Source organism: Lonchura striata, chromosome 6 (genome assembly GCF_046129695.1).
Source record: "Lonchura striata isolate bLonStr1 chromosome 6, bLonStr1.mat, whole genome shotgun sequence".
Taxonomy (NCBI): domain Eukaryota; kingdom Metazoa; phylum Chordata; class Aves; order Passeriformes; family Estrildidae; genus Lonchura; species Lonchura striata.
The window spans coordinates 66,625,089-66,646,910 of NC_134608.1; the positions used below are offsets into that span (position 1 = coordinate 66,625,089).

At 46.7% G+C, this 21,822-nt stretch overlaps 2 protein-coding genes across 2 annotated transcripts in view; one reads left to right on the top strand and one right to left on the bottom strand.

The window, feature by feature from the left end:
• LOC144246355 (uncharacterized) overlaps positions 1–21,822 on the top strand; it is a 511,900-nt gene that overhangs the window by 93,585 nt on the left and 396,493 nt on the right. Inside the window, 1 exon segment of the mRNA XM_077783740.1 lies at positions 8,598–9,188. Coding sequence (XP_077639866.1) covers positions 8,598–9,188 — 591 coding nt within the window.
• Positions 15,313–18,472, bottom strand: LOC144246419 (uncharacterized). The gene is given in 4 exon segments (XM_077783814.1): positions 15,313–17,068; positions 17,131–17,393; positions 17,526–17,759; positions 18,461–18,472. Coding segments are annotated over 4 exon segments (2,265 nt in total).

The window sequence follows — 21,822 nt, forward strand, 5'->3', positions numbered from 1 at the left end:
ACTCACTAGAATATACTTACTCATTTCCTGCTGTGAGATAGGATTAGGAGAAAGGCAAAGTGGGCTCAAAACTCTAAGAGCATGAATAAAATTTTGATAACAGTAACTAAAAGAAAAAGCAACATGGATAGAACAAAACATTCAGAACACTTCCCCTCACCATACAGCCTGACAATGTAAAGAGACAAAACATAAAATTTTCGGTCAGTTTACCACCTCTAGAATAGTCTGTCTTCATTAAGGGAGAGAAGTCGGTCATGTTAATGTTATAGAGGCTTCTCCACAAGAAAACAGTTATCTCACGGGTTTTGATTTCCACAAATAGCAGCCACCCAAAAAATCTGCAATTGTAAAGTCCCTGACATTTTTTCGCAGCTTTTACCACAGCTGTGCTTATGAGCCATATCAACTTATGGGGTATTAGTGTAAAGATGAGCTGTTTAAGAGCAAAGGTTCTCTTCATCTCTTTCTGAAATCATCTTAATCTCTGGGAGCAGAGATCTTCTTCTTCTCTCCCTGAGAGCACAGGGCCTCATCACTCTGCTCTTTCTCTGTTCAAACTTCTCATGGGATCACAACTACTTCAATATTTGCTTACTTTAGCATGGAGGCCTTTGCTGAAACAAGTCATCTCCCCATACTTTTCAATGCATTATAGGGAAAAAGAGAGTCTGATGTATCAATGACATCCTTCTCCACAGCTTTACCAGAGGATTCCAGCCCCAGGATCAAGGCATCTCATCTTCAGTGACCTCGGTGTGTTCTTGCTGCTCCTCTGTGTGCCTGCCCTGTGTCCTTTTCTCTTACTGGAGGGCGGATGGCAGCACTGGCAGAGTCAATATCTGCTCGGGGCTGCAGACGGTTCCGTGAGCTCAGCTGGGCTCAGTGGCCAATTCTAATTTTGGGCATGGTCCCTTGTACATGAAGACCAGTACTTTTCCATAGGAATGAAGGAACAAAGTGCCACTTCTTTAGGGGCAGATGAGAGGTGACCACCAGAGGACAGGTCCAGCCAGAGCTGCCAGATTTTGTTCTGCGAGATACCCTTGAATATCAGAAAGTTTTTTGGCAGAGTGTCAGTTTTGGCAATGGGCATCTGAAAAGATGGACGGTTCGTTTCCATACAGAGGAGAGCATGGAGCCCCAGTGCTCCAGGAGCTGATGAGGGGCAGGCCTTGACATCCCAACATCAAACAGACCTGTCAGGTGGCCCCTGGGAGGCCAAGCCAGACAGACCTGGTCCATGTTCCCTCACTTCCATGGGGCCCCACAGTGTCCCAATGGTCCCTTGCTTCCAGGAGGCCCTGAGGTGTCACAATGCCCCCTTGGTGACACCAGGCCCTGAAGGGTCGGAATGGTCTCCATGGTTCCATCAGGCCCCACAGAGTCATAATGGTCTCTGGGTCCATGAAGCCCCGCAGTGTCACCATGGCCCCTTGGTTCCATGGGCTCCAGTGGTACCACAATGATCCCCTTGGTTCCATGAGGTGCCCACAGTGTCACAGTGATCTCCATGGGACGGAAAGAACCGAGCCCCAGTGTGGCAGGGGCAGCCACCAGAGGCCAAAGCCAGCCAGACTTGATGGTACTGGCAGATTTTGTCTGGGAGGAACCTTTGGATATAGGGAATTTTAGAGGTGAAATCCCAATTTCAGACATGGACACCCAAAGTAAAAGGATGGTTCTTTTCCACAGGAAGAAAAGCACGGAACACCAGTGTTTCAAGTACAGATGAAAGGCTTCCACCAGAGGCCTAAGCCAGCCAGACTTCTCTGTCCTGGTAGCTTTTGTCTGAAAGCAACCCTTGGATATAGCGAATTTGGGAAGTGGAACCCCAATTTCAGCCATTTCTGTGTAGATAAGAAGGACGGTTCTTTTCCATAGGAAGGAAAGCACAGAGCTCCAGTGTTTCAGAGGCAGAAGTGAAGAGAAGTGGCTCTTGAGAGGCCAAGCCAGCCAGACCTGTTTGTTCTGGCAGCTTTTGTCATGGAGAGATCCTTGGATATATGGAATTTGGGAGAAGGAATCTCAATTTTGACCATGAACACCTTGAGAAGAAGGACAGGTCTTTTTCATTGGAAGGAAACCACTGACCCCAGTGTTTTGAAAGCAGGTGAGAGGCTTCCCCAAGAGGCCAAGGGCAGCCAGATCTGTCTGTCCTGGCAGATTTCACTGGGAGCAATCACTGGATGTACAGAGTTTTGGAGGTGGAATCCCAATTCTGGCCATGGACACCTGCTCAGGATGGATGTTTTTTTCCTATAGGAAAGAAAAGCACAAAATCCAAGTGTTCTGGAAGAAGATGAGAGGTGGCCACCCTTAGGCCAAGCCAGCCAGACCTCTCTCTCCTGACAACTTTCGTCTCAGGGCTATCCTTGGACATAGGGCATTTTGGAGGTGGAATCTCAGTTTTGGCCGTGGACACCTAGACAGGAAGAACAGTTCTTTTCATTAGGAAGGAAAGCACAGAGTCCCAGTGTTTCAGAGGCACATGAATGCCAGCCCTCAGGAAGCCAAGGCCAGCCAGATTTGTGATTCCTGGCATCATTTTTCTGGGAGCTATCATTGGATATAGGGAATACTGGAGGCAGATGCCCAATTTTGGCCATGGGTACCTGGTTGAGATGGATGTTTTTTCCCCATAATAAAGAAAAGCACATGGTCCCAGTGTTTGAAAGGCAGATGAGAGGTGGCCCCCGGGCGGCCAAGGCAGCCAGATCTGTCTCTCCTGGGAGATTTAATCTATAAACAATCCTTGCAATATAAGGAAATTTGGAGGAGGAATTCCAGTTTTGGCTATAGGCCCCTGGAGGAGAAGAATAGTTCTCTCCCATAGGAAGGAAAGCCCAGAGCCCCAGTGTCTCTATGGGAGATGAGAAAACATGATGAGCACCTTTGCGTATGTGACGGTAAAAGAAATGTAATTTATTTCTGACTCCAACATTTATAGTTTTCCAAAGGTGACAGTGGATTGGAGGATGAAAGTGCCACCTCTCCAATGACACTGGACAAAACTACCGTCCATCAAATTTCTCCTCCTCTATGAAGGAATGCAAAGCAATAAGTTATTTACAGAAAGTTGTGTGAGAAAATTTGCTACAAGAATGTAAACTCAGAAGGTCTTAGAAAACCTTAAAAAATCAGGGCGACACCCCAGTGCTTCAGGGGCAGATGAGAAACAGCCCTTGACATGCCAAGGTCAGCCAGACCTCTCAGGTGGTCCCCAGGAGGCCCAGCCAGCCAGACCTGTTCCATGTTCCCTTGGTTCTGTGGGGCACCAGAGTGTCACAATGGTCTCCTTGGTTCCATGAGGCCCTGGAGTGTCACAATGTTCCCCTTGCTTCTGCAGTGTCACAGTGGCCCCGTGCTTCCATGAGGCCTTGCAGTGTCACAATGGCTTCGTGGTTCCACAAAGCCCTGATGTGTCACAATGGCCCCTTGGCTCCGTGTGCCCTCACTGTGTCACAACGGCTCCTCTGTGACACTGCGGCTGCACAAGGTCACCATGGACCCTTGATTCCTTGGGGTCTCTGAGTTCACAATGGTCTCCTTGATTCCATGAGGCAGCACAGTGCCACACTGGCCCCTTGGTTCCATGAGGATCTACAGGGTCACACGGGTTTGTGACATTTGTCCTTGCTGCCCCTCACATCCCCCTGCCCCACAAACAGCCCCAAGCCACCCGTGAGGGACAGGCCCTGCTGTGCCAGGCTGGGCTCAGGGCTTGCCCTTTCTGCTTCCCCCAGCCAGCCCAGGCCTTGCTCAGCATTGCAGTTCCCTGCTCGGAGCCTTGGGCTCCCTGCAATCCTGGCCTTAAGGATCTGCTCTCACCAGTCCCTGGGAGCCTTTGGCAGTCCCTGCCCTCAGTGGGACCCAGTGATGCTCCAAGGGACTTGGAGTTTTGCTTCTGACTCCTTGAGCAGCTTCTTCAGCCTTCTCTCAGTGACTGAGGGTCCTGGACTGAGTCTCAAATCCATGTTGGGGATAATCAAAATACAGAAAGCCCTCAGGGGAGCTTTGTCTTCATTCAATGGTCTGCAAATCTCCAGGGCTTGTGCAGCTGATTGGAGTCAGTTTGGAGTTCTTGTAAGGAGGAGGATTTCAAAGTGCACCTCATGACATTTTTCTTTAATTAAGTGAGTATTCTTAGTTTCCAGTTCAGAGAAGAGCTGATAGAAGTATTCCCCAGGTGATCTTGATGCTCAGTGTCTCCTTAGGAGGTCTGGGCATGTAGAAGAATGAGCCCCTTGAGAGCTGACCCTGTTTGGACAAGCTGCTCCTCACCCCCAGCCTCACCATGTCTGACATCGCCCACCTGGCATTGACATCCCTGTGCCCTGTAGCAGAACCTTGTCCCTGAGCTCTGCAGCTCCACGTCCCAGCCCATTGCACCGTGTCCCACCTGCTCTCCTCAGGGCTCTGCCTGCACACAGGCCCAGGAGAAGTTTTGCTCTTGGGAAAGAAAGAATGGAAAAGCCTGAGCAGGTTTCCTAAACAACAAACCCCACTCAGGAGCCACCTGCTCAGTACAGGCTGCCTGGAATGGTGTCACCTTTCTACAAGGGACAGTGTGACCAGAAATGATCTCTGGAAGCAGAATTCTCTGAGTCTCCCAGCTGAATTCTCTGTCCCTGTCCTTTTCCTGGATCCATGTTGCAGATGGAAGCTGCTGGTGCCATCTTCACCTTTAACCTCTCTTTGGAGTGCAAACAGATGTTCCCCGGTGTGTTAAGCAGGATTTTCTCAATGTTTCTATAAACCTTTTGTGTCCCCCATGGAACAAAGGGGCCATTTTGGAACTGAGGGAGTCACCTGGAAGCAAAGAGTGAATGGTGACCCTGGGGTCCCATGGAACCAAGGGGCCATGGTGACACAGCAGGGCCACGTGGATCCAGTGGTCCATTGTGACACTGTGAATCCAAGGAGACCATGGAGACACCCCCAGAACCTCATGGAACCAAGGAGTCCATGGTGACCCAGCGGGGCTGCATGGAGCCAAGTGTCCATGGTGACACTGCCCATCCAAGGAGGCCATTTGGACACTGTGGAAGCTCATGGAGCGAGGTGGCCATTGTGGCACTGAAGAACTTCATGACACCAAATATCAATGGGGACACAACAGGGCATCATGGAACCCAGGAACCGCTGTTGGCAGTGCAGAAACTCCTGGAACCAGGGGTTGTTGTGACACTGCAGAACCAACACAGCTGCTGCACCTTGTCCCCTGCCCTGCAGAGCTCCTTGGGAGGCACGGCAGGAGCAGCACCCTGGGAGCCTCGGGAATGCCCCTCTGGGATCCATGGCACACGCTCCCAGGGGCTGGAATTCCAGTTCCCAGCCAGGAAAAGATGTTCCTGCCCTTGAAGGCAAAGCTCATATGGAAGAGCCAAAAGCCAAGTGGAGCAAGATCCTACAGTGACATTTCACTGCCAGCCTTCATAACTTCACCCATGGTTGTTGTAGCTCGTGGATTGGGAATTAAATCATGGCAGGGCCATTGGTGGGGGCTGCCCTGGGTCAAGGGAGGCAATGAGAGAGTAACAGAGCAGGCAATGGAAGGCAGGAGAGAAAGGAGGTGTTTTGGTTTGGAAACACAGGTGTCTGCTAAGAAAGGCATGGGCCTCCCCTGAAATGGAAAAATGAAGACTCTTTCTTTAAGAATTGTTATAAATTTGAAATTAAGGGCGGCTGTCAGGTAAAAATATGGAAGCAGGAATAACAGTTTTTTACTAGGGAAAAAAAAAAATAAAAGAAACAATGAAGTGAACTAAAACAACACTGACAGGGTCAGAATACAACCTGACACTCTGTTGGACAGGGTGTTGGCCGCAGTCCAATTGGAATTGTGGCTGCAGTCCTCCAGGAGTGTCAGGTGTGGTTCTGTTGGAGAAGTGATCCTGTAGAAAAGGGAGTCTTCTTCTGAAGAGGCAGTGGAAGAGGCAGCTGTTCCTCTGGGAAATCCAGCGCAGAAAAAGCTGTGTTGGTGCGCCAGAATCTCAAGACTAGATGCAGGTAGGAATGCTTGGCTCCTCCCCGTGGCGGGGCATCTCACAATGGGATGTTACAGTTCTTATCAGTCATGCTGTGACATTCAATAGCCCATTATCAGCAGATGTCTCCCCCGAGGGAGGATTGATTGTGGAAGAGATAAGGAAAAACTGCCCACTTAACACAGGACAACTGCCATACAGATGACAAATAGAACACATCTTGCTTTTCAGTCTGGGGCAGGAGGACACAAACAAAATCAGCTGAGAAGGCGGCACTCTGAAAAGCAAACCAGAACTGACAGAAAATGAATGGGACAGAAATCAATAGTTCTGGAAGTTTCATTTGCTATCAAAATAAATTACACCCACTCAGCCCCGCACAATCCTGATCCCACAACCTCAAATTTGGATCTCACTTCTCCTGATCTCCTTGCAACCCCATATCAACCTGGAGGCTGTGGAATTGAGCAATTTTGGCATGGGGCTGAGGTGGGAACCAGCCATTTTGAGGTGGGATTCACCTATTTTGGGGTAAGATTTTGGGGTTTCGAGTGGGATTGAGTCATTTTGAGGTGAGAGACAAATCCACCTTGGCTTTTGGAGTGCAAAGATATGGAAAATACTACCAGATATCCCCCAAGAACCAACAGATCCTCCAGAATATGTTCCCAAAGGATAAATTCCACCTCAAATACCTCTAAAATGGTGGGACTTTTAACATCTCTGGTCAATACTCTTTTTAGTCATTTTTCAGGTGTTTTTAAGTGATAAAGACAAATCAGAAGAAAATTAGGGCCAAACCAAAACCAGAGACCCCTTGAGCATCCTCTGGGCACTGAACAAAACAAACTTAGAAGATATTAAACTTAACCCTACAGATAATGCCTTGAGGAAGATTTGCTCTTTCCGCAAGTCTCTTGTGATTGAAATGCAAACAAATCCCAAACATTAATAAACCAAAAACAGAAGCAATTCTGTGGCAATTCCAAATTTTATCAGTTCAAGCACAGCTCCAGCTCAGATGCTGGCAGGTTCCAAAAAAAGAAACACAGAAATTTGTCCCAATACAGATTATTAAAAGGAAGTTAAAGGTCAGTGTAGCTGTCACAAAGGTGACAGGGACCAAGAAAATAATGCTTCTTCTCCAAGACTGTGAATTCAGGAGATATTTGTAAAATAACTTGAGCTGGGCTTCTTGTAGGACTTTAGTAGCCTTGTGTTCCTCACCAGGTCATGAATGATCCATGTCAGCCTCACTGGTGTCATCTGCTCCCTTTCTTTCAGTGATTTTAACAAACTTAAGAGAGAGATGGAAAGAAAGAGAAAAGGGGAGAGAGCAAAGGAGTGACAGGGACAGAGATCTCCCCTGGGACAGGGCAAGTGTGACATTGTCCCCTGTGTGCGTGGCCTTCCCAGGGTGGGGGTTTTACACCTGAGCCAGTTTGGGTAAGGGGGGTGGTGTTCACCCCCCACCCCAAGCAGGGATTGCCTCACTGTTTCAGGTTACAATGTCAGATGTAACCAAAAGTGTTTTCAGTCCCCATCTCCATAAACTGTTATCAACAGGTGGGGCAGTGTTCTTTATCTCTTCCATGGCTCAGCCCTGATAACGCCCTCCAGGGGCCATCTTCTGTTAATGGGCCATTGAGTGTCACTGCAGCACTGATAAAATTACATCATCCCATTGTGGGATGCTCCACCCAGGGGAGGAACCAAGCATTCCTACCTGGATATAATCTCACCATTTGCAACAATGCGAACACCTTGCCTACTGCATTCCCAGAGGACAAGAGCTCCATAACCACCACTGTACCTTCAGAGGAAGACCAGACCCTTCTACAGGATCACCGCTTTGACAAAATCACGTTCATCACTCAAGCCGGACTGCAGCCACCATTTCATCAGACTACTGCCACCACCCTGAGCAACGGGTTGTCAGGTTATATCCTGACTCTGTCAGATTAAGCCAGTGTTTCTGTATCATTGTCTTCATTTTAATTTTATTATTCAATTATTATGGCTTAGACTCTCCCCCTGGTTTGCTTTGAAGCCAGTACAAAACTCACTGTGCTCATCCCTTGTTTTCCTCCCAAAACAAGATTTCCCGTACCCAAACATTCGCCAGATGGAGGAGAAGGTTGCAAGGAAGAGGAAGATGCCCTGGGACACCGAGGCAGGTGAGGAGGAAGTCAGTGCCCCTTTCTCCCTCTCTCCTGCTCCATCTCCCAGCCCAGCACAGCCCCCGGCTGCAGGACAGCCCCGCTGCCGGTGCTGTCCTGCCAGGGATGCACTGGGGGGATCTCCTTGCCCTTCCCTCTGGCACGGAGGCAAATCCCATCCTCTCCTTGTCCTTCCTACCCCAGAGAAGGAGCTGCGGATGGAGACCAGGAAAGACAAATCCCTGCAGCAGAACCTCATGGAAGAAGCCATTTTGAGCAACTCCATAGTGCAGGAATCCAACAGGGAGGAAGATCCCTGGAGATCTTACAGGAGGAGGGGCTGCAAGCCCAGCGCAGGATGCTCTGAGGAGGAAAGACCCACTCTGGGCCAGGAAGGTGGGCAGAGCTTCAGCCAGAGCTCGGAGCTGGTGGTCCCTGAGCAGCTTCCTGATGGGGAGAAGCCCTACAAGTGCTTGGAGTGTGGGAAGAGCTTCAGGCAGAGCAACAATCTGAAACGACACCTGATGATCCACACCGTGGAATGGGCCTACGAGTGTGGGGAGTGTGGGAAGGGCTTCAGCTGGAGCTCCCACCTGATCATCTACCAACGCATCCACACTGGGGAGAGGCCCTACAAGTGTCCCAAGTGTCATAAGAGTTTTCAGACCAGCTCCAATCTCCTTGTACACCATCGGATTAACACAGAGGAGAGGCCCTTCCACTGCCCTGACTGCAGGAAGGGCTTCAAGCACAACTCCCACTTCATCAGGCACCAGTGCATCCACACCGGGGAGAGGCCCTACATGTGCCCCACTTGTGGGAAGATATTTCAAAGCAGCTCAAATCTCCTCCTGCATGAGCAGATTCACATGGAGGAGAGGCATTTCCTCTGCCCCAACTGTGGCAAGGGCTTCAAGCACAAGTGCAACCTTGTCAGCCACCAGCGCATCCACACTGGGGAGAGGCCCTACGAGTGTCCCCAGTGTGGGAAGAGCTTCACCCAGAGATCTCACTTGACCAAACACCAACAGAGCCACTGGTAAGGGAAGTCCTGAAAATGCCCCAGATGCAGGAAGAGCATTGTGCACTGCTCCAGCTTCATCCCCCATTGGAGGACCCTGTTGGGAAGAGCCCTGGTGATCCATGTTCCCTGTGATCCATGCTGGGAAGACACCTGTCCCTTTTCCTGCCCCTGCCAATGACCTGATATGGGATTGAAGGACATGAGGGTCTGGCCCTGTCACTACATTCACTCCCACCTCAGGTCATTACCGGGGCAGGAAAGGGACACTCTCTCTCTCTTTCCCTGAGGAGAAGGGTGTCCTTTCCATGCAGGAGGAAATACGAGGCCAGGAAGATACAATTGATGGTGATGTAGTTTTCCCTGTATGTAGTTTTTCTTATCCCTTCTGTTGTCAATATTTTTTTCTGTTTCTGTTTGTTCCTTATCTTTTTGCTGTTCCCAGTAAATTGTTCTTATCCCAGCTAGGGATCTTTCCCTTTTTTCCTTCAATGGAAGGTGGGAGGGCAATGAGTGCTAGTAGGGTTTTAGCGGGAGCAGGAAATAGAGACATGCCATTCTTGAACCCCGGCCTGTGGAAACTGAGCATCCCAGCTGGTGCCAGCCCTGGTGGCCATGGCAGCAGCCTTGGGAGCGCGTCCCTGGCTGGGGCTGAGGGAACCTCTTCACTCTGGTGCCCAGGGACAGGAGTGGAGGGAGCGGCTGCAGCTGAGACGAGGCAGGCTGAGGTTGGATCTCAGGAAAAGGTTTTTGCCCAGAGGCTGCTGGGGCACTGCCCAGGCTCCCCAGGGAAGGGTCCCAGCTCCAGGGCTCTCTGAGCTCCAGCAGCGTTTGGACAGCGCTGCCAGGCCCAGGCTGGCAGTGTTGGGGTGTCCTGTGCAGGGCCAGCAGTTGGTCTCCATGGAGCTGCCCAGTGACTGACCATAGCAACAGGGGCTGGGGATGGTTGCCATGGAAACTGACCATAGCAACAGGGGATGGGGATGGTTGCCATGGAAACTGACCATAGCAATGGCCATATTGGGATTTCACCTCCAATGTTGACTGTTGTGAAAGACTGGAGGAGATTGTTGGCTGGAAACATTTCATGTGTGAGGGAGGAAGGGGCAGGTCCAGCCTTGCCCTGCCCTGGAACCCCAATCCCCCCAGAGCCTCTATCCCAGCCCAGCAGTGTCTGCCAGTCCCTGGCACAGCACAGGCAATGCTCCACAGCCACCTCTGGAGCCCCAGCCCAGCTCCTGAGTGACCAAATGACCCCAAGTCCCACCTGGGGGAAGGGCCCAGGAAGACCAAGGAGTATTAAAGGCTGACCGCAAGGCAAGCACACATCTTGACCCTACCTCCTCTTGGAATTTCCATCTGGACATTGCTGAAATCCAGGAGTTGGTAGCTGAGTGTGTGCTTCTCTGTATCTTATTGTTCTCTCTTTTTGTATCTACCTCTTCTATTTCTGTACTCTTGCCAATACTGATTAACTTAAAATTGAACAGGCTCGGAGTTTGTGAAGTTGAATGGGCCAAGTCAATGCTTTGAGAAGTTTTTTTTGTTGATTGAATGCCATATTAAAACGTTTGCCAAAGTTTCACTGATTTTCTAAATTTCCCAGTAAAGGCTGCTTTGTTGCTTAGAGCTCCTGAGAAACTCTTGATAGTATTGCTCTAGTGCATCCAACTCAGAGTGTTGCAGATGATAGATAGATGTGATTGTTCATAAATAATACAGCTAGGATGAGAAAAGTTCTCCCAGCTAGCCAGATGTCACTTCTGCCCTTAGATGAATCCTGGAGTGAAATGGACTGTTCCATCTCAACCCCCAGAAGATGTGTGGCTCATCCCACACCTCTGTACCTGCCCCTAAAACATCAGTGTCTGTAACCCCATTGGCCCATGCCTTATCCCAGCCCACCTGATAAGGGAGCTCCGAGAAGCCATGCGGCCACTTGGAACCTCTTCCCACTCTTGGAACCTCTCCCCTCTCTTAGAACTTCCTCCCCTCTTAGAACCTCTCCCTCCCCTCCTTGGGCTTCCCCTCTCCTAAACCCTCCTTTTGTCTCTCCCCTCCCCCGTCCTCTTAAACCCGGCCACGTGCTGCGCCTGAGAGCACGAGGCTCGGACCTTCCTGCACCCCCAATAAACCTCTTTCCCCAAGAGCAACCTTCAGAGATCTCTGCCTCCCTCCACCCACACCGTGCTGGAGCGTGGTCATCCCGCATTTAGGTCCCTGGGCTATTTGTTTATTGAGTTGAAAAGACTAAAGTGGTTTCAGTGGTATAATATACACATCGCTTGTCAGGTTGAGATCAAAGCAGCTTTAGCTATAAGAGAATAGAAGATGTCTGCACTTGGCAAACTCTTATTTTTCCTCCACGTATGCTGTACATTCATCAAAGAGCATCTTCACAAGACATACTTTCAGCTGTCACCCACTCCTAAAACTATTGCAGCTGCCTTCCTTTCTTCCTCAAAAAGATAGAATGGGGCTTTTTTCAGCCCCAGCCATCCTTCTCACTGTGCAGAGATAGGGACTGTGCAGTGCCATACAAGTTCCTCAGCCTGGGGACAGGTGCTCATTCTCTCCTGCCCCCAATGGTGTGAGTAACAAACTTGCAAGCAGGAGACACTAACAGAAGCAGGTGTCTCTCACTTTTTTTTCTTTTTCCCTCTTTTTTTTTGTTGTCACTTTCCAGTATTCTGTGAGCAGTAAAAATCCTTAAATATTTGCAGGGGAAACTAAATTTTTTGTCCTTGTTTTTGCTTGACTAAAAATCTGGGGGTTTGCCAAGATACAGATCAAACCAACAGCAATCACTGTCAGTGGGATTTTTTTCCATGTTGAAAAAGTTTAACAATTAAATTCCATCATTTACTCTGACATGTTGAGATATCAGTCACTATTGCATGGGCCAAGCACTTATTCTGGATTATATCTCCCAGTTATATAACCAAGTATTCCTTCAGTACAATGGTCTTTTTGCCAAAAGATTTGATGTTCCATAGAAGATGCAATTACTGTACAGAGTTTGTGCATAAAAAGAAAAATCCTCAATCTCTGACATATGTATAGAGCTGACAAAGGAAAGAAATTCAGTATCAGAGCTGGGTAAAATGGCTCATGGTTCAAGTGGTTGTTTTTAATGCTTTTAATAAAAAAATCCTCTGCTGTTGTTTTTAAATACATGTAGTCAAATCTGGAAAGTTGAGCATAAGAACATAATGTAGCCACAGTAGGATAATGGACTGAAAAAAATAACCACTGAAAAGACTGAATAAAAAATAAACACTCCCCACTTTGTCCCCCAATTTTTCTGGAATTGTTTAAAGCTAAAAACTACAAAACCAAAATTTACAGAGCTATTTTTTCTGAAGTGATAATGAAAATGAGAACAAGCCTCCTGGGATGGTTGTGCTACTTTGCCCTGCCAGATACAGAAACATTTCTATACTTTAAGTATTTGATGTTGTTTTAAATTTTATTTCATTTCTAGGGAACAACAGTACCTCAGGTCATTTTGATGTCAGATTGTATTTCACATCATTTCTGTATGAGGTGCATTTCTTTTCTTTGGATACTTCAGGAAAACATTATGAGGAGCCTGAAAATTGATTATATGAGCTGTGGTCAGGATGCAGCCTTACAGAAAAATCATGAGCACTAAACTTTCCTTGCCAGCAACAATTAAAATATGTAAACCAGCATTTTAAAGAGTTTGAGTTGAATGGTGATGACTTTAAATGGCTTTTTAAAGATGGTGACAAAAGTACTTATGGGTATTTTCCCCTATACTCATACAATTCTGTGTCTTTAATGCACTGTAATCATAATAAATATTTCCAGAACTGAAGAAACAGAGCCTGAGAGCTTGTTCATCCTAGGAGTTTCTATTGTTCTCATAAATTTTTCTCTACAATTATCTCTTCTCTTGGAAACACTGTGACATAACCATGCTGCCATAATAAGCATAAGCAGTAGAAATCAAATTCAGAGCTACACAACTTATTTTACAAGGAGAACAGATAATGAAATGGTAAGTAGTGTCAATATACATTCATGGAAAAAATTGCCTAAGCCCTGCATGGATCTGAAAGAGCAAGCTTTCCAGTTATTTTCGAATATTCTGATCCACATGGAAAATGCAGAGAAGTCCTATTTTGCAGGGCTGATTTGCTTCCTATGTGAGCCATAGCAAGGTCAGAATCCTTGGAAGGACACTGCTTCTTACCTCAAGATTTCTGTGAGCTTCTGCCTTGCTTCTGGCTTGGAAGACCTTGAAAGGCAAAAAAAGAAGAGGAAACAAGTGCACTTTTAACCAGGGGTGACTCAAGAGATTAAATCGCTGCCCACTGGCCATGCTTCACAGAGCACAAAGCGAAGATTGACTGCCCATGACGACATTTGAACCTTGTGTCATTGCTGTGAATCCTCCTGGGTGTACCTTGCTCCTTAGACTGAAGGCACTGTCATTGAGCAAGCTGGGGGTTAAAGCAGCCTTTTTATTTTGGATAGTAATTCACTAATACTTGGGGACTGAGAGGATTTGGGTTGAAGTACTTATTACAGCCTATTTCTGCCTTGGTGGAAGGAGGTGAGAAGTACAGAGCACCTGAAGCAAGGAAGAATTGAGATATGCCAAAGAACCAAAAAGCTTGATTGGCCACCTAGAGCAAATCTTTGTGGGCTTTAGGAAACTGTGGGGTGGCTGCTCTCACCTGCTTCATGACTGACCTTTCTTTTCCTGCATATTATTTTCATTTCTACTGTTTGTAGTGTTTTTTCTTGAACTTTGCTCCTTACTATGAATTAGTATGCTGCTCAAAGCTAAATATCAGCCAAATTGATAAAGATAGGTTTTTTATATCTTCTCAGGATTTAAATGCCACAGAAAAAAGTTGGGGGACTTGAGCAGATCAAGCAATGTTTTACCCTGCAGCCCCATGTAAGTGACTAACTGCTTTAATGGCAGGTACATTGACAGCTTTAGTTTGGATATGGAGGGAAAATAGATTGTTTTTTGGAAGACACTGCTACTTTACTCAAATTTGCTACACTACAGCTCAAGGGTTAGAGCACACCTAGACAGTGTGACCATGCTGTAACTATCACTGTGTTCATTTGTAGTTTTTTACTCAGAAGTTGAAGCTTCTTCTTCTTCCTTTAATTAGCTGCATCTATCAGGACCTGTTTTGTTTTCTGCTATAAATGGTGGGTCAAATAAAAAGAAGGACAGATTTCAGGCAATTTGAGAAATTTTTCTTCTTTTATTATTTCTTCACACATATATATGTAGATATTGCTGAAGGGCAGCTATTACTGAAGGGTAGCTCAATCTTTTAGGACTAAATTGTTCCCTAGGAGTTGTAAAAGTGACTGTGTAAAGAAAACTTCAGCAATCTTTCCAAAGATTGCTAAAAAAATTCAGGAGTACTCTGCTGCAAAATTTCAGGCATTTCAGGGCATTTTCACTTCAAACTTCAAGCATTTCTATGGAAATGCTCAAGAGACAGCATACTTAATATATCCAACATCTCTGTTTGCAAAGAGTCTTTATTTCAGATAGAGGTATAGGAAGGACATTCTCAAAGATATAGAGGGTTACGTACAAAGAATGACGCATTTCAGGCAATTTGAGAAACTTAACTTCTTTTATTAGTTTCTCAAACATAGATATTCAAGTATTATTTAAAAGCAGACAAGCAACTAGGGGAATTCTCTAAACTAAGGGTAATTCTCTAAACTAAGGGTTTAAACTAATCTAGTCTAAACTCTATTTCTCTACACTAAGGGTAGTTTTGCAAAATAGTTATATACTGCCAACACTAAAGGGCCTCTGGAATGAATGCTAAGAAACAAGTCTAATTAAAACTACAACTCACTAAATAACTACATTAAGTCCCTAATAGGCTAGGTTGCTGTCTTCGAGGTATTCCAAGCAACCTCCATCAGCTTCACTGTTGTTCTTCTGCGAGGATGTGCAGGTGGAGCCAGTTTCTGCCTCCTTGACTTAGGCAACAGCACTGTTGTAAATGGAAGGTGAAGGGCAAGGCCACTCATGGAAGTGTCTGCACAATGAAACCATGTGCTGCACCATCTTCCTTTCACAGGAGCAGGAAAGCAGCTTCAGGATTGACATGGACAAATACAACAATCACAAAGAGTCGACGTTGCAGCAATCGGCTGCGAACTTCTCCATCAGAGCTTTGTGCAGGGAATTCTTCTCAGTGTTGGAGAGCATCATCCAGAGGCGAAAGTGCAGCTGAGCATAAGCATCCATTGCCTTTCTGTGGGCATCCGGATCTCGGGCCAGGTACTCAAAGAGGTTGAGTGGCTCAACCTTTTGCATTGCTGGCGGCAAGCTGATCTCTGCAGGAAGCTTCTCGTTGCCTAGAACAAAATGGTCCAGGTGTTTCCATTTCAGGCAGAGCTGCATGTATGCCATGATGTCCCACAGCCGCAGTGGAAATTCCTTCCTGCGCCAGTAGACCGGTGGTAAGATGTTTAACACATGCATGACCAGAGTCTTCCAGTTAGAGGTGGAAAAACCTGTGCCGCTCAGCATGCAGGTGAAGAGCTGCAGGTATTTCAGGTGCAACCTCTTGCATGGTATCTGCCTGGCAATGTGCTGGAAGAATTTTGCCTCCACCACAGCGAATGTCTCAGGCCATGCTGTTCTTGTGAGGATGTTGGCCTTGGCGGGCTGACTGCTCACAAGGTTACCGGAGTTGCCTTTCTGGGCCTCTAAGGGCTGGTTGACCACAAAGATGTCATAGTCCCCTTAGCACACCCCAAAAAGCATCTCCACCGACAGGGTCCTCTTGCCTCTGCTCAGCTGGAATTGGCAGGACCGGCTGCAGGGCTGAAACACCAAGTGCCATGAGTATGACTGAGGCACATGCAGCCACGAGCATCTCACCATCTGGAAGAACCAGCGGGAGGTTTTCTCCACATCCAGGTAGGAGCCGGTGCAGAGTGTCTCCAGGAGGCTGCGCTGCTGCTTCCGCCGCAGCTCCTCCTGCGAGTGGTGCAGGAGGCACAACAGCTTCTCGCCCAGCTGCTCGCTCTCACACGTGCACACCAGCTCCACACGGACGCTGAAGGTCCTTGTTGCCGTCTGCCCTGCACTGCTTGGCTCTAGGTGGAAGGTGTGCCCTGGCGGGGGATTCAGTGGGACCAGCACATGGTACACCCCATCCCACTCATGGGGGCTCCAGCCCTCAAAGGCACTGCCCACCCCAATGGCTACTCGAGGCACCAGATCAAAGCTGTTGCTCACGCTGTACACAAAGACACGCGTGAAGCTCTCCATCAGCTCAGCTGTCACTGAGCAGCCTCTCTCCAGGTCCTCCACAGGCCACTCTATACCATCCACTAAAAGGATGTCCTTCTCATTCCCAGCATCTTGGGTGTCTTCTCTGTTTTCAATTCCACCACTGGCATTTTCTTCCCTGCCACCATCACTGCCACCTTTTTCACTGGCAGCCACATTACCTTGTTCCTCTTCTTGTCTATCATTATTCTTGTTTCCCTCCACATTCACATCAGCCTGTTATTCATCCTTGTTTCTATCATTGCCATCTTCTGCTATCACATCCTTATTTACTTCCTCAGGTGCAGGAAAACCACTATGGGCAATTTCATTCCCACATTGATTGCTATCTTCCTGCCCAGTCCAGTCTTTACTTCTTTGGTCATTGGCACGTCTGCTTTCCTGCACCTTCACATCCATGTATTCTTCTGTTCCATCTACATTGTCTTCACCTTCATTTACATCAGTGTTTTTGCCTGCCTTTATAGTAACACTATTGTTTTTTTCTTCATTTCCTTCTCCTTCTTCCTTTCCAGTGTCCTTGTCTTGGTCCACCTGTACATCCTTAGTTTTTTCTTTATTTGCTTCTCTAGATCTTCTTTATTTCCAGCAACATTGCCAGGTTCTTCTTCATTTCCTTCAGTGGTAGTGTCTCCTGGCATATCCCCATCACTCTGTCCTTCTTTCTTTAAGTGATAGCCATTGTCGACATCGCTGTCTTCCTTCACATCATAATTGCCACTGTTGACATCGCTGTCCTCCTTCATCTTCACATCATAATTGTCTTCAGTGGCATCATCCTTGTTGCCATCATCTGCAGCCACAGGACTGCCTTCTCTGTCATCTTCAGTGCCGCTGTTTTCTGCCTCCAGAGTCATATCTCTGTCTTCTTCACCTTCCTCTGGATCAGCGGTGTCTTCTTCCTGTTCAGTTATTCTCTCATCTCCCAAGGTCTTTCGGGAGCTCTGGTCCTTGCTGCTGCTGCTGCTGGCCTCACAGCTCCTTCTCCTGCAGCCCAGCCACAGGCCCAAGAGGAGCAGGATGCCAGCAAGAACCCAGAATGGCCACTGCTGCAGGGCACCAAAGAGCATGGCTCCCCAGCCCTCATCCTGCTGCTGCAGGGGCCCCTGCTCCAGCTCCTGCATCAGCCGGGCCATCTCACGGTCCAGCAGCTCCTGACGCTCCCGCATTCTCTGGTGCGTGGCCTCATCCAGCCCATCCCCAGCTGGCTGGGGGTACTGGATCAGGCTTTGCACAAGCACAAACAGCAGTGACAGTAAAGCCATGGTCTGCAGGAGGACACACAGGAGGGGCTCAGTGGGGCCGGAATGGAGACAGTGAGGGGCAGGAGTGGCAGGGATGTGGTGGCAGGAAGGAAAGGGCCCCCGGCAGCTGGCAAGGCTGCACCGCTGCCCCGCGCGCCCCGCGCCCCCAGCAAGGCGCTGCGCCCGGCGCTGGGCCCTGGAGACGGGGCAGCCCCGGGGACCGGCGCTCCTGTCCCAGCCCTCCTCCAGCCCCCTCTCCTCTCTGCTGTGTACTCACCGCTTGCCGAGGCTCTACTGGGGCAGCAGCACCAGCCTGGGGCCTTTTATAGTTGCCCCCATTGTGACACGGCCCCTGTGCTGTCACAGAGCCCAGAGCGCATCACAGGCCAGCCCCGCCCGCCGTCCCAGCCCGATCATGGAACTCATCATGGCCCCGATGCAGAGAAGAAAGGAACTGAAGTCTTTTTTTGTGTTTCAGGCTCTCTTATGTAGTTTGTCTCACAGCCACGCAGCACTCCCCCTATCCCAGACTGGATGTGAGACTTCAAAGGGTGATGCATGTCATCTGCATCCTGTTCTGTTCAGCGCTTGAGACAAAACACCTCAACACCTCTTTCTGCTGCTGCTGGAAGGGGCAGATGAGATGGCTTGAGCTATGCTTGTAGGAAGCTACCAAAACAGTAATAGCCTCTTCAGCTGCACACTCACTAGGCAGAGGAATTTACCTCAAGGCACATGTTGGACCTGAAGGCACATCTGGAAGTGAAAAAGCATCTTGAGAAAAAAATATCTGCGTTTAGTCTCAGAGGAAGAATTTGAGCCACCTCAGAGCATTTCTGTTTTGTTCTATAATTTTGGGGTTGGCGGCATTTTTTTTTTTCTTTTTTTTTGAAGGCATAATAATTGTAATAAACACTACCAAATGTGAATTTCCCCTCTCCCTTCTTTGATGGAAGACAAGCAATGAAAAAGTGGCAATTGCTCTTTCTCTGCATCTTACTCCAACATTTGCAGTTATTAAAATTTGTATCTTCTTTTCACTAGTCCATCAGTTTGAGGTGATGTCTGCAAATGAATAATAATTTTTCTTACCACTGTATCCTCAGCTTTAAGAGGATTCTCTCCCTTTCATATTCAGATCTTTCATTTTCTGCTTTATGCATCCTTTAAAGACCAGAAGCCTTTTCCCTCTGCTTTTTAATTTACTTCGGAAAAGCACATTAATTAAACAGTTACATTTGGTTGGTTGAAGGTTGCCCATGATATTTATTTAGCTGGAGGTTTATCTGGCTGTCAGAATAACTCACTGGAGAGATCACAATTTTATAACAATGCTGGTCAACCAATGTGACCTTCAACAGGACCACCTGTGGTGAACCTTGTGAGCCCGCCTGTGGCACTCATCCCTGCCTTTTCTGGCATGATTTTATATGCTACTGCACCTCAGGCACACAGTATGTAACTTCTGTCAAGCCTTCAAGACACTAGAAGTGTGATTCTGGAAATGCTGATAAATATAAAAGATACGACTCAGAGACAGCCATGTTACCTCTTCTTCTAAGGTTTCCAGGCCTGTAAACGAGGGGGGACAGGAACAACCAGACAATCAATTTATGGAACACTGAAAAGGTCAAGATATTGTAATATGCTGTATTGCACTGAATCTATGGGATATTAAAATTCAGATGGTTCATTCCTAGAAAATATTTGCAGTTGCACAAATAGAGAAGCACAGATTTCCACCATGGTGGCAATTACACAAACAAATGGATCTACTCCAATTACAGTTCGAGACAAACATCCTTGTGTGAGCTTCTTTGAAGCTTTTATGTTTGGAGTACTGAGTTGTTCCACTCAAGCAGAGGAACTTAACCTGATACCAGGGATGGAAGGCTTCTTCCCTTCTTCTTTCTCATAAACAAAATGATGAGAAAACATTAACAGTCAGATCAACCTCTGCTAACCTTTTAACTTCAGCTGTTGATATGATTAAGTCAGGAGCCTCTGTTAGACTATTTTTACCTCTTATTTTCTTTCTCTCCTTTCTGATCCTTAATTTGCACTTGACATTTCAATTGATTTGTTGGGCTAAGGAATTTTGCCACTATTAGCTTTACTTTGACAAACCTCTCTTATTTTAGCATAGAGGGTCCCAGAAATTTAGCTAGGAGCCATTTTGACATAAGGGAAAGATCAGGTTTCTGGTCTATGTGACCCTGTACATTTTACAGGCTTTTGAGGAAAAACTCCTTTTCTACAGGATGCAATTTCTAAACCTCTGGACATTGCTCGTCTAATCGACCCTAAGTGGTGCCCAACATTTTTTAAATCCTTATCAAAATCTGGACCTGCAGCTACAACTGAGGCTGCAGCAGGAACACATGGAGCAGAAAGGGTATTATATGTATCTCGCAGAAAATAGTCTTCTCAGTACATCCCTCCTCTCAGTGCTTGCTTATATTAAGCACTGAAAGTCACAGTTCTCTATACACAGCAGAACCTGACTATTTAGAAAGGAAATAATTTAGCCAGCTAACCCAGACAGAGAATTGAGGCATTACTTCAGGAGAAATGAGGAAGGTGATGTCTGCCATTAGTCTTCAGTTACAAGAAGAAATAAATCCTGTCCCAAATTAAAGCAAGAGTTGCAGACCTCTTGCATTGCGACTACAAACAAAGTTGAAAGAGTATTCTGGCAAGAGCTTCTGAATTTAAATACAGAAATGACACAGGTCACGTGAGAACCAAAGAATGGAAACATTAATAAAGGAAGCAAAACCCTGTCCATGTCACTCCAAGATGTCTTCTGATATCCATGGCAGAATGGTGAATTTGACAGAAACATTTATGTCTGCCAGGCAGATATCCAGTTATAGGAAAAAATTCTGTTTGTCTATGAAAACGCAGTTTTCAGTAAAAAAGATGAAAACTAATTTTGAATGTATATAAACAATACAAAATCATTCTTCAGGATATCTTTATGTATCAGGAGGCACATCTTTTATAACACTTTTATTGCTATATTTGCGAATAACTGTTTTGCAGTGCTATTTTAACTCAAATAATTAAGCTTTCCTTCTGTTTTATGTTTAAAAGTTTGGGGGTTGGGGTTTTTTGGCATTTGGAAGCAAGTCAACTGGAGAGCATTTTCTGTGCCATCTGAGGCCAAAAGTAACAGCATGGAGTCAGAGAAGGCCATTCAGCAGGCAATTTGTATCCTCAGTTGGGTATCCCTTCTGTAGAATGCAGCTGGTATAAACTATACAGGGTCTGGGGCTACAGAAACAGCAGAAATTAAGAAAGTGAATTTTCTAGAAAAGCTTGAAGTATAGAAAACTTTGAGCATGCTGTTAAAGAAGTTGTGAGTTTGGTTCAGGGGACTGCAGAGTTGATCCCTTCTTCAGTCATATTTCAATTGTTAATACAAGAGGAAATAGATCTTTTGATCACTTTTCCCTGTTAATAATCTATTTTTAAACACTTCTAATAGATTGTTTTGCACTCATAGTATGATAAAAAACACAATTCTTGAAAAATTCAGCTGCATGTGAAAATTAGATTTGGAAAAAATGGTGCTTCTTTACAAGTGTTGAAGTAATTCTCTCTTCTTTGAGTAACTCCAGCTTTAGAGCAGGTATTTGAAAGTTACTAGTGAATCATACCTATGTCCTTCACCATTCTAAACAGACATCTGCACTTTGAGCCACTTTGGAAGCCTCAGCTGTTATGTGCAGTGCCTTCTCCATAAATAGCCAAAAGTTAGGGTGCTGGAGACTCCATCTTCACTGAGAAAATCCATTCTAAAACTTGCTGAAACTATTACTATCTAATCCCCAGCTTCTAAAGGTGTTTCTTTTTATCCCCATTCATTCTTTGTACCCAGCCTGAGCTCTGGGGGTGCCAGGAGTTCTGGAGGTCCCATTTGTATTCCTAAAGCTGCCATAACCCCCTGGAGGAACTCTCCTGCAAAATGAGTTCTGCTGTCTGAGTTTGTTGCTTCTACAATCCCTTTTATTGGAATTATGTATTTTAGAAATGCCTTAGTAAGTGATCCAGTGGTTGCTGAGCAGTCAGAATTGCTTTTGCC